We start from the raw sequence: 12,718 nt of genomic DNA, 5'->3' as shown, positions 1-12,718 counted from the left end.
AGGGAATGGGGTGCGGGAACTATGAGCTGCTCCTACGCGTCTTTATGAAGAGCATTAATCCTATCGCCACGTGTGTGCCCTTCGAAAAGGGCAGATTGACCCCGAGCGTGAGCTCCACTCGCAGTGTTTCGGTGCCACGAGCTGCTCTCCCGCTCCTTGATGTTTGTGTGCAGCAGGTTCCCCCACCATTGTCTGTGAGGTAATGGTGCAGGGACCGCAGAACCGAAAATGGCCACTTGTGAGAATCCCTGTTGGGAGCTGCTGTCACTCCAGAGCAACCAGGACATACCAAACAACAGAGACGCTAATATTTTAATCACTGTGTTGCTACTCAGTTAAAAATTTACTCCTAAAAACGTTGACAATAGAAGACCTCAATCTGATTAGGATACTTAAAACATCCCTATAGAGAACGAGCACAGAAATCTCCTTAAGTCTGATTGTTCCCTTCACGGCATTCAGAGGTAGTAACACGTGCTTTTTCCTCCTCCCCCTTTTAATTTAGGCAAAGGAGGTAAAAACAGGCGACGAGGTAAGAATGAGAATGAATCGGAAAAAAGAGAACTGGTGTTCAAAGAAGATGGACAAGGTGAGTTTTAACTACACTGTGGCAATGTCATTGTTTTCAGTCTTGTAAGTGACGTGTTGGAAGTTGTTACACTAAACATCTGGATGACTGAGAAAGATGAAGTTATTGTGGAATAAAGAGATATATTTTTATTGGGGTTGTATTTGAATTCTAAATTACATACTGAGTGTAGGAGAAAGGCAGTAGGAAAGGGAAGTTTTAAATAGTTTCACCACTTAGGAATGAAGCTTGCCTCTCCTTGACCTTATTGTGGTGCTCTGTGTAGAACAACAGTAAGCAAACATTCCCTGGAAACCCCTTGAACAGCTTTTTGTGAGGGTCTTTGAGCAGTTAGCTTAGCTAATGTAGTTCAGTGTTGCCATAAGTTGCCTCTGGGATGCACAGTCCCACTTTCTGTTTTATACGAACTGTAATGTCTCTTGGGTCTTTCCATGAGCTCCCCAAAGTCACTGACCTGGCAGAGCAGTTGCTCTCACTGTTCTGCTGTCCCCTTATGGTTTGGTTCAGTTGGCTCCTGGGCTGGGACATCTAACAGTCATTAAAACAGGAGCAATAGGTGAGGTCCTCACTGGGATGTTGTCAGATGAGGTAAACCATGAGAGTGTTCAGCTGGAGGGTGGTGACCAGGACTCCCCTCTGCCCTGCCATTTGGGGGCAGTGAGCTCACCTCCCTTTTGGCTTGCCCTGCCTTGTGTGTCACACTTGTTGCTCACATCATGCAAGTACTTTCCTAGTGACCAATTAATCAGTTGGTTTATTAGAAATATGGCAAGGGTACTGACTTAAATCACTGTAAAACATGTGCCACTGAACTAATATTCTGTTGTAAGCAAAAAAGGAGTTGATTTTGATCCACCTGTGAAACTTCAAATGCTTTTCGACTCCCAACCAAAATCTTACTTAATGAAACATTATTCTTAATTATGAACAGTCTCATGTGATTTCTTAGACTTTAAACTCTTGCTTGATTTTAGAATGTTGAAATACAGCTCTGGCTAATTGAGACAGGTTTTTTTACTGGCAACTATGGGTGGTCAGTAATGTGAGGATTCTTCCAGACTTTATATTAATAATGGTATTATTACAAGCTTTATTGTTTTTAGTTAAATGTTAATACATTATGCTGCAAAGTAATAATGTATGTCAAGTTCTCAGTAGTGATTTCTGGAACTCAGTGAGGGAAGAGATGAAAGACAAGGTGAGAGATTGAGGGTCAGTGTTGGAGAGACACTTCATAGGTTTCAGCTGAAGTCTGGTAGTTGCCTTTCAGACAATGTCTGAGAACACCAAGAGATGTCCTTTAAAGAGCAGCAGGTGTTTTTCCACAGAGCCTCTGCCAGAGGCATTCGGAGTATCATGGGGTGGGTATACAGGACATGCAGCTTCTTCCTCCTCACTCAGTGACAGCATTGAGATTTTGACAGGTGCTGTGATGCTCTTATAAACTTTCAAACTCTGAGTGTGACTCAATAGCTCTGAAAATTACCCATAGTAAGCATTTCAGAGGGAACAAAAGCATGGATGCAACCAAGGATGAGCAGTGTTTGAAAATGTTAGCTGTCATACATTCAGCAGCCTCTGTGGCTGCTCAGAGCTCCTCTCAGCTGTTCCATGTTTGGTCAATGTTACAAGTTTTGGTTACAGTGACAAAAGTTATAACTCATTTCATGGAGCTGAATTTGTTCAGAAGTTTTGCTCAGTGGCACTTTGGGACATGGTTTACTGGTGGACTTGGCAGTGCTGGGTTAACAATTGGACTTGTTGATCTTAAAGGTCTTTCCCAGCCTAAATGATTCTATGTTTCTGTACGTTACTGTCTCTTTCAGAGTATGCCCAGGTGATCAAGATGTTAGGCAATGGAAGACTGGAGGCATTGTGTTTTGATGGTGTGAAGAGGTTATGTCATATCAGAGGGAAGCTAAGAAAAAAGGTAATTCTGAAGCATTGCAATAGCTAACTGTGATATTATGCATGATAGGTAATTGTAAAAATTTACATATGCATCTCCTTACAAAAGTTAATATTTCTACTGTACTTAATATCTTAAACTTCTTTTTCAATAGTAAACCAGTTTGTGCTTCTGTTTCCATTGCGAGCACAAAAATAGACATTCTTTGGCCTTTGGGTGAAGCTTGTAGCTGAAGGGCTGTCTTTGGATGTGTGTATTTCAGGGGAGGGTTTTTTGGCTGCTTATGGAGTACTAGCTTTTCATATTCTAGAAATTTAGATAATTTAAAAGCTCCCTAATTGTAGGTGGGGAACATGATGACTATTCAGAAAACCATCATGTTATCTCTGAGACTAGATCAGCACTTAGCTTAGCAGGAGAACTTCTATTAACATGAAGATTGACACTCAGAATAGGAAAATAAAGGTGTAAGAGGGTTGTCCAAAGTCACATTTTTTGTATGCTATTTCCCCAAACCAGTAAGAATTGAGGTTTAAGACCCCACTTAGTTTGATCTGTAGAGGAACTGAATGATTGCTATCTTCCCACTGGGTGTCTGATCTGAGAATAGTTTGGTAAGGGCAGTTTGGGAATGTTTCTTCATAGCTTCCTGCAGGCACCTCAAGTGCCATCATTTCATTGTCCACTTCCTCAGTTCCCAAAATACTTCTGTGCAAAACTGATCTGCAAATATTTGGACCTTCAGGGAAGTCAGGTGTATGTGTTTGCATTCTTAACTTTGCCATCTCTGGGTGCTGTTCCTCTGCCCCTGTTGCAGCTTTTTGTCCTCTGCTGGTGTGTGGTATGGAGGAGATCCTCTCAGGCAGTCTGTTCCCTATGGAAACAGACATTCACTGTCTTCATTCTTCTAAACACCTGTCTGTTTCTTGGAGGCCAATGAATGCACATATCTTGGCATCAGTGTGAGCAGTGTATAGCTGCTTGCAATACCCTTCACTAAACTGTTGAAGGCAGTGAAGAATGTTCATAAATAGACACTAAGTCCTGCAGAATTAATTTCTTGCTACAGAAAGCATCGCTTATCTATTCCTCACATCCAAAAGAAAGGAAGTCTCAGCTGAAGTGTGTTTGATCTCCAAAAAAAATGAAGCTGATGTGGGATAGAGCCGTCTTGTGCATTTAAATTGGCATGTCCTGTTTTGCAGACTTCTCATTAACATAGTTCCTGGAGACAACTCGATTAATTTTCTTGTGCTTTTCACTGTGCTTGGCCATCATCAATTTTTAGTTTTTTTCCTTGTGGAGTTCAGTTCACCAGGTGGTGGCTTGATGCATTAGTTCAGTTTTCTCAGAAGTTAAGATGTAATAACCCCTGTTGGCTGGAAGCTCTTCAAAGAAGTTTGATTTCCCTTGTAATAGCTCCATAACATGTGAAATAATGTAACTATGAGGATTTACGATCTCAGTTTTGCTGTTAAAATATGAAATGGGATATTTCCAGCTTACTGATTAGAAAGTGGAGGCTGTGCTGAAATGTTTCATGTCTCTCAGTAAACCTAAATGTACTGTTTGGTTCTTGTGCTGTACAACAGAAGTTGGATTTCTGCAACATAATAACATATGTTTTCTCATTCAGGTTTGGATAAATACATCCGATATTATATTGGTTGGCTTAAGAGACTACCAGGTAAAAATTCAGTATAATTTGCCAATAAAGAGTATCTTACAAACAGCTTTATTTAATGTTAAATTGCAGCAGGTATTGTGAGGAAATTCCCATCTAACTTTCCTTGAATTTGTATTTAGTAATATGAAGTCATGACTTTTAGTTTCCTTGTATTGCAGAAAGATTGTAATGAATAGACAAATTCTGGTTCAACTTGTTCTTCTAAATTGCACCCTGAGACTCTGTGAGTGAAGGTGCTTGCTGTCATCATGCTTGACCTTTTCTTTTCCAGATGGATTGAGTCAAGCACCAAACATTTTATTGTGATAATTAGAATTTTTGTCAGTCAGAATTTTGGAGCCTTGTTGTTTAGGCTTTTACCTTAAGAGGCCAATTGATCAGTGATTAGTTTGTACTTAAATTTCCAAAAATGGAGTAGCATAATTTTATTTATTAGAAAGTAATGGAAAACACTTGTCACATTTTCATTAGGTAAATGCCTTTTATGAATGTTAGTGTTGTGTCATCAGTTGTTTAAAGATAGATTCTACTTCTGCAATGTGCATGAGAGTTGTAAAACTTTTAGGATACTGTATATATTAAAGTACTTAAAACTAGGGATTTTTCATTTCCGACACCTTCTGATTGACCTCCAAACACTTCACAGCATGTGGTCTCTAAAGAAAGGTTAATTTTAAAGGCATGAAACTGAACTTGTCAAATTCTCAAAAATTCTCAATTGTCTCAAATTCTGTTGTTCCTGTTGCCCAGTGAATTTGTGGATGCCTCATCCCTGGCATTGTTCAAGGCCATGTTGGACAGGGCATTAAGCACTCTGGTCAAGTGGAAGGTGTCCCTGCCCATGGCAGGGAGTTGGAACTAGTTGATTTATAAGGTCTTTCCAACTCAAACCATCCTATGATTCTATCAAATACTTATAATAGGAGAAAATGAAGTTATCTCCCAGAAGAAATGAAAGTATTCCACAAATGAGGATTTTTTTACTTCGTATTTAAAGGAACTGGAGGGGAAGCAAGATACTCTTTTATAAATAAGTGTTACTCTTCTATAAATACTATACTTGTCAACAATATAGTCTATCAAGGTTAGTTGTTTTTTCCGTCATAGATGACTAATAAATTCCAATAAACTCTTGTTTAGGATAACAAGGCTGATGTTATTCTAAAGTACAATGCAGATGAAGCCAGAAGTCTGAAAGCATACGGGGAGCTTCCTGAACATGGTAAGAATCTTTTCATTTCAAATTGAAAGTTCATGTTGGACAAGGGTATTCATTCGGTCTATCGTGACATGGTGTGAGTGCACTCCTTAACTTCTCTAAATTCCTTTCTAGCTAAAATCAATGAAACAGACACATTTGGTCCTGGAGATGATGATGAAATCCAGTTTGACGATATTGGAGATGATGATGAAGATATTGATGATGTAAGTAGTAAATGTGTATTTTGTATCATATGCTTGAAACTGTCATCTTTGGCAATAAGCTGTTGTTGTTTTACACAAAGATCTCACTATCTGATAGGAACTACAGAAAAAAACTGTGTTTTGTAAAAAACAAAGGCTTTAAGTCTCCATTTTTGTTTACATAAAATCATAAAAAGCTGCATCTCAGTAGTTTCTCAAGTTAGCTGTAGTCCTGAGTTTACATATTGTCACAGTCACTTGTGTTAATGCTCATCACTGAGCTGTAGTAACTGGCTGTGCACACTCATAAATTATAGTAGTAAAAGTGTTGTAATTCAGATTTTATAGTAAATTGCAGAAGTAGAATCTGCTGTGCAATACTTTCTAAGGTGGTGCACTTTATTTTACAGTTGAGAGATGAATGTGTGCAGGGCAGCTGGCTGAGAGGATAAGTAGTGACTTACTGAGCCAGTGAGTTAACTTAATTGGATAGACTGTTCTAAGTATATTATGTTTTAATTCATCTTTTTAGTCCTCTCTCTGAGTTGATAATATGTCTAATTCTTTTTAAATCCTCACATTATTTTGACTTTTTTGAGGTTCTCAGTGATGATGCATTAGATCACATTTTTAAAATATCAAAATCTTGATGAATTCTTATTCAGACTTTTTAAAATTGCACTTTGGACCTGTCAGTGGTTGTGCTCACTGAACATTTAACTCAGTGAAACGAGAAAATCTTTGTACTGCTGGAGGGTGTAATAATGAAGCTAATGTAAGGCATCAAAGTGATAAGTAGCTGTAGGAAAAAACTGGCAAACGAATGGATCTGTGTGGGGGATAATGTATTTAACTCAGCAGCTATGATAGTTTTGAAGCTGTTGCCAGCCATGCAGTATAATACTAATGTCATGCTTTAAGAAAGGAAAAGACAAAGACAAAATTGTCAAGCTCTGCCAGGTGAAGTTTAGGTTAGATATTAGGAAGAGACTTTTTACAGAGAGAGTAATCAGACGTTGGAATGGGCTGCCCAGGGATGTGGTGGATTCACCATCCCTGGAGGTTTTCAGGATGAGACTGGATGTGGCACTTAGTGCCATGGTCTAGTAATCACAGTAGGGTTGGACTTGATGACCTTGGAGGCCTTTTCCAACCCGTTTGATTCTATGACTCTATGAAAATGTGAGTAGCTTCTCTGAGGATCACCCTAGTACACCTGGATGGAATGAAGTGCAGCTTCTAAGGTCATAGTTAACACGGAAGATTCAGTGGAACCTTTCCTTTGTTTTTTATATCAAAGAGTGATTAGAAGACTTCGTTTTTACCCCCAAATTAATTGGGACAGTCACTGCTTAGAGAAGTGAGTCCAACTCAGCTTTAGTTTCGTTTTTGGGACTTGTGGATTAGTTTATGTCTTTGCAGTTGATTCAGTTATGTGGCAGATACTGTGGTTATGCAGAATTGCTCACCTGCATGACCACAGTACATCACAGGGCTGGAGATAAGCAGGGATTGTTAATGTGCTAAGAAAAGAGGATATGAGCTGAAGCAAAACCAGGACTGTACTAAGTTCAGGAAGTCCTGTTGAACCATAAAAGTAGCTTAAAGAAGGATTCACGTGAATTAAATACATGGTGTGTGTTTGCTTTTCAGATCTAATTTGGAACAGAGGTTTACATTCCGACTTTTTTCCTCCAAGGGTTGTTCTACATTGATACTTCAATTATTTTTTGGGTGAAGTCCCTTTCTTTTAAGAAGACTGAAAATTCTCGGTAAAGAGTGTAGTTTGTTACATCAAAAGGATTTATTTTCAATGTTTGTTTTAAAGTATTTATATTTCTTTAGAAATGGATAATGCTGGATTATCACAAAGGTTCAATGACATGCCACAAATATTTTGTCTCTTCACCAGTTAGAGCTTTTACCTCTGGATGTAAGTGAGATACAGTGACATGGGCTGTTAAAAGACTGCATTTTTCCCTCTTCTGGTTTCATCACTACAATCCGAGTTAAACTTGTATTTTGAAATAAAAATTGTTTACCCTGTAATTACCATGGATTTTGATTAAATACCCAGTTCAGATTAGTATCAAATCATACTATGCAGTGTCTGTCCTTATACCCCCTTGCCTTGATGTTAACTTTAAAAAGTGATTTTGATAATATAAGAGGAAGGCAGAAATCTGCATTTAAATTCCTAATGCATGGTGAATCTGCTTTTCGTGTCCAGTAGCATGCTGCTATTTTTATACTGATTTTGATAATTAAAAACACTCGTTATTTCCAAGATGGCAATTTTCCCCGGTGGAGGGAGAAGAGGTGGAGGAGGAATGAAGATAAGCAGTAAGCAGCATCTCAGACGCAGTTGTTGGGGGCTGTGCAGTACCCACAGCTCTGCAGTGCTGGTCGGGCAGTGCCAGAGCTGCAGTTGGGCACGAGGAACACTGGGTGGCACCAGCCTGAACAGGGAGGTATTGAATGCAAAATGTTTCCCCTTGGGTTTGTACTGAAAAATCCATTTGGTTTTCCCCAAAGCCAACGCTTAACATTCTTGATATGGTAAACAGGTAGAATATTTTTACATTATATAAAAGGTTATGTTAAGAGTAGAGTTTTATTTTAATCTGAAATTCCATACGTTGTAAGGTGCAACATAAAAGCTTATGTGAACTATGAGTAACAGTATAAATGAGAAAATAAATTTGTGTCAAACGTAGGAAGAGAATCTTTTAATCCAGAATAAGTAACTGAAACAAACTACTGGAAAGATTCTTCTCCACCTTCAGACTGGAAGAGCCAGGTGAGAAGCTGCATAACGACTAACATCATCATACAAATATTATTTTGTGGTAGCCTTAGTTTCTTTGTCTTCAATTACGTATTTAACATCTCTGAAAGCTGGTTAATGGAAAACTTCCCTTTGTGCCATAAAAATCTGATTCTTGACACTTGTATTCCTTATACAGTCTTTTTGGTATGATGTAAAGTGACTACCCCAATAGATAAAAACAAAATGGCTTTAAATACGGAGTGGCCTCATTGCTTTCCTTTATTTTTAAGGAGATTTGAAAATCCTTTTGCAAAAATGTCTTCTCCTTTACTTTGTTCTTTTATTGTGTCTGTTTTCCTTACATGGATCTGGTATCTTACTCTAGGGATGACATTTTCATAGTATTAAGAAATTTTGTCAAATGTTTTGTGGACTTCAAATGTTTGTTGTAAAGATTTGCCAAATACTGAGGCAAAGATAATACCAGTACAGTCTTCTTGCTCCACTGATCTTTGTGTGCCTGTAAGGTTCAGTTGTGAAGGAACATAAATGCTGTAATGTTTCAGGATAAGATTTATAAACCATTCCCTAGGTCACTGGTTTCCTCAGCATATTAACCAGGCTATAAGCAGCTCTGAAAATGGTTAAAAGCTCTCAAAACTGGTCTTGAGATCCAAGTGCAGAAGGTATCTGTTCTTTCCCTTGTACTAGCAGAAAGGTTAATAATTAAATTGTAGTGAATGTGTGCTGGAGATACAGATATTACAGAAATTAAACTTGCCAAAACCAATCTTGTGTATGTGGGAAGAATGTCAAGTGCATGGTCAGTGCTAAGGAGAAACACACACACACTCCTGTTGTTGTAGGGAACTTAACTTCACTGTACCAGAGTTCTCCACCACAACAGAGACTTCAGCTGCAGGTCAAAGATGAAACTGTCAGAATTGGTTATGGTTTGCCCCAAAGTTCCTTCCAGTCTTTATTGCTTCCTGGGCTGGTGGTTGGATCAACCTAAACTTCACAGTTTTTAAGGACATTTTCCTATTTAACTATTAATTTCTAACTTATTAGTGTTCCAGCTCAACACCACCTGGTTTCTACTTAGGTTCTGGGTGGTGCTTCTTTGAGTACCCTTAGTCATCTTGTTTCTCCATCTGCTGCTGAAGCTCCTTTAATAGCCTGATCTAGGCAGCTTTGTATTGTCCCTCTTGGATCTCTTTTTTTTGGGGTGGAAGAGCAGCTTGCACAAGTAGCTGTCTTTGGCCTGTCTCCATGCAGAGAACAGGGGTAGAACAGCAGCTGCCAGATTGCAAGATTGCTGACTCTGAAGCCATGAAAGGTGCTCCATCTGTAAGAGTATTTCCTAAATAAATTTTTAGTAATGCTTGTTTAACTTTGGGAGCTGCTGCTGACTCCTTACCTGTAGTGCAAAATTGAAAGGAGGGATTCAAGAATTAACCTCCCATGGCTAAAGTACAAACTTTGTGTTCTGTTTCTCAATTTGAGGTTTTTTCTGTGATTAACATTTTGAAAAATTGTGCATTGTTCCAAGTCTTCTGTGTCTCTTTACCTTATAATAGGGGCAGCTGTGCATTTGCTTGGACAGCCCTAATGGTCTTCTCACTCTAATCCTTAGCAGATATAGTCCAGGCACAGTAACTGAAAAAAGTGTATGATTCAAAAAAAAGAAGCAACTGAAAAAAGTATATGATTGAAAAAAAAAGAGGCAACCTCTCTTCTCCTTCTGCAAGAGGAGGAGCTTGTAACCCATGATTGTTGATCTCTTACTACGGGTAGGTTGCGTTATATGACTCTGCACTGTATGTGCCGCCATGGACGTACGTGCTACTATGCGCTAGTGCCATACATAGGTATGGTACATGCCATATATATTATGTGTAGGGCAGCATATTATATATGCACACACTTAGTGTACAGGATGCAACCTGGTAGAGATTGGACTGGCACAAGGATTGCTCTGCACGTGGATGGTATCCATGGCTGGAAATGAGCTGATGACTGAGGGTTGCAGATTGCTCGGACATACTCCTGACCAGGTTCTTCACAATAAACAAGTGGGACTGCTGGCATGTCTACGTGTGAAATAATGCTGGGAATGCTGCTCACTCAGACCTTCTGGCCATATGGTAAGTCCTGTTTGCAGGTGAGTTGTGGTGTCAGCTGTTCCTGCTGTTGAGCAAGCTCCAGTCTAATCCATAGTTATTTGCTGTTACTGAATGTGAATATCAAGACGTGAATACCTCTGTCATACAGTTCCCTGGAGGACTCTTAACTTATCTTTTTTTCTGTGGACACTATGCTATCCTATAGATAGTTTGAGCACATCCTAGAAGAAGACTTAAAATAAGTGTAGTGTTTTGGAAGATGTGTGGGAGGAAGGAAGTAGGATCTGAAATAATCGTGTAGTAGTCTGAGTGCAGCTTTATTTGTCCCTTTAAACGTGAGGCCTATTGCTGGCTTTTCTGAAGGCAGCTGTTGGCAGTGCTTTCTCATCTGGGTACAAAAATGAATCTTCAGATGTATTTCTTGGGCTGTGATGGCCCTTCTCTTTGTAGAAGGAGGGAGAAGAGGTGAATAGGGAAGCTTTGCTTCATTATTTTTTTAATCACAGCAAGCAAGAGTCAGAGTTCTCGTTGATTAATTCAGGTTATAGCTTGTCCATCAGATTTAATGCCAGAGATCAATGTTGTGATTATAAAATGCAATCTCAACAAAATAAAGAGGGAGGTACTAGCAGCAGGAACCACTAGAAGCTTCTGAAGTCTTGTTTCTCATTTTGAGTGTGCTCCTGGGCCACACTTGGGATCCAGATATTTAATTTCCACAAATTACATTTTCAGGCTTTCCTTTGGAGGCTTAGTGGGACAGAATGCATTCAAAAATACACAGATGGGACTGTGTTGTCTGACCTATGAGTTAGCTTTTCTCCATGTTTTTTCTAACATGTTTGCAGACAGAGAGGACACACTTGCTCAGCAGTTTTATTTATATCCAGGCTGCCAGCTCAAGGGAGGAAAGCTTCAGCAGAAGCTGCAGACTTGGTAACAGAAAAGGTGCCTATTACTGCATCACTTGCTTAACAGTAAATTCTCTTTTGAAGCACTCTTACTGTGCTTTGTAGGTACTCATGCTTCCCTAGGCTGTGATGCTGTAGGAGTCTCCTCTGAGGTCACTAGCATCTATATTCCTTAGTCAGCCCTACTCTTCACGGTTAAGTTAATGAATACTCTTCCCTGTAAATGCCTTTTCGTGCGTGGCCTCTGGAGGGAGCAGACAAGCAAAAAAACAAACGGCAAATTCGAGCAAGCAGATTGACTCATCCTCTCGGTGGAGTTGCTAGCACTCGGTTTCAGGGAGTCTGACGTGTTCGGTGTCTGCAATGTCAGCAGTGGAAACATTGGAGATTATTATTTTCTTTTTTAGGTTTTTGAGGTAGGTCGCTTTCCTAAAGAAGCGGCTAATTGAAGCATGTAAGTTTGGGCTGAGGTGCAAGCCTGGCACTGCCATTAACACGTGATGACAGACACTGCTGTTCCCAGCTGAAGTAAATACAGCAAAGAGCAGCAGATATACTGGAGGATCCCCGTAGGACACCCAGAACGGTATAGGTTATACACATTCCACCCAGTGGTGCTGGTTGTCAGGGAGGATTCAGCTTTGTGACAATCCTCAAGACAGTGACAGGATGCTCTGCAGTTACTGTGTTTAGCCTCTGTGCTTTGAGAAGAAAGCCAAGTGCTGCACAGTGCTTGAGGAATCAACTTCTGACTTACAAGACCTTGAAACTAACTGTAGTAGACAGCGGTGGAGGGTGGGGAAAGATGCATTTAAGTTTCTGAGAAGGATTTTACTCTTTTGCTGCTTGACCCAGTGGAAAGCTCTTCCCTGCTCATTGCTGAAACTGGAGATGTATACAGAAGCTACAGTGATTAAATCTGTAGTCCTGGAGACTCAAATTCAAGACCCTGAAAAGGTGTGGAAGACCTTACCACCTTCTTTACCAATGGACAGCGACTATCCCAACTTGCTCTGGAATACGTCTGGGATGTCAATAATCAACTGTTGCAGCAGGTGGCTGACCAGAGGGAGTCTTGCTGCAGCTCAGCCACAGGGACCTTTGTGTTCTGAGCAAATAACAATATGCAGCTTAGATCCTAAGCTGTGCTGAAAACGGCAGAAGTAGCCAGTGCTAAGTAACTGTAGGATGGGATGGAATGTATAGGGATGTATCTTCAGATCTGGTTCTGACAGCCCTGTTAGCTGAAAACATCTTAAAAGATGTCCTAAGACCCACTGGTGTTTTACCCAGTCATACTGTATTCCCCTTGAGTGACTGGG

The 12,718-nt window shown here is 39.8% G+C and overlaps 1 protein-coding gene across 1 annotated transcript; it reads left to right on the top strand.

Annotated features, from left to right (window-relative positions):
- Nucleotides 1–498: 498 nt before the first annotated feature.
- Nucleotides 499–8,615, top strand: LOC103810152 (eukaryotic translation initiation factor 1A, Y-chromosomal). The gene is made up of 6 exons (XM_009083044.1): nucleotides 499–589; nucleotides 2,416–2,519; nucleotides 4,135–4,185; nucleotides 5,326–5,407; nucleotides 5,519–5,610; nucleotides 7,243–8,615. Exons 2-6 carry the CDS (start codon nucleotides 2,436–2,438, stop codon nucleotides 7,246–7,248), a joined length of 315 nt encoding a protein of 104 aa, XP_009081292.1. The 5' UTR covers nucleotides 499–589; nucleotides 2,416–2,435; the 3' UTR covers nucleotides 7,249–8,615.
- The last annotated feature ends 4,103 nt before the right edge of the window (nucleotides 8,616–12,718 follow it).

This window comes from Acanthisitta chloris, unplaced genomic scaffold (genome assembly GCF_000695815.1).
Source record: "Acanthisitta chloris isolate BGI_N310 unplaced genomic scaffold, ASM69581v1 scaffold20859, whole genome shotgun sequence".
In the NCBI taxonomy this organism is placed as follows: Eukaryota; Metazoa; Chordata; class Aves; order Passeriformes; family Acanthisittidae; genus Acanthisitta; species Acanthisitta chloris.
The sequence above is the reverse complement of the archived record's forward strand: the minus strand, read 5'-3'. Positions and strand labels throughout refer to the sequence as shown.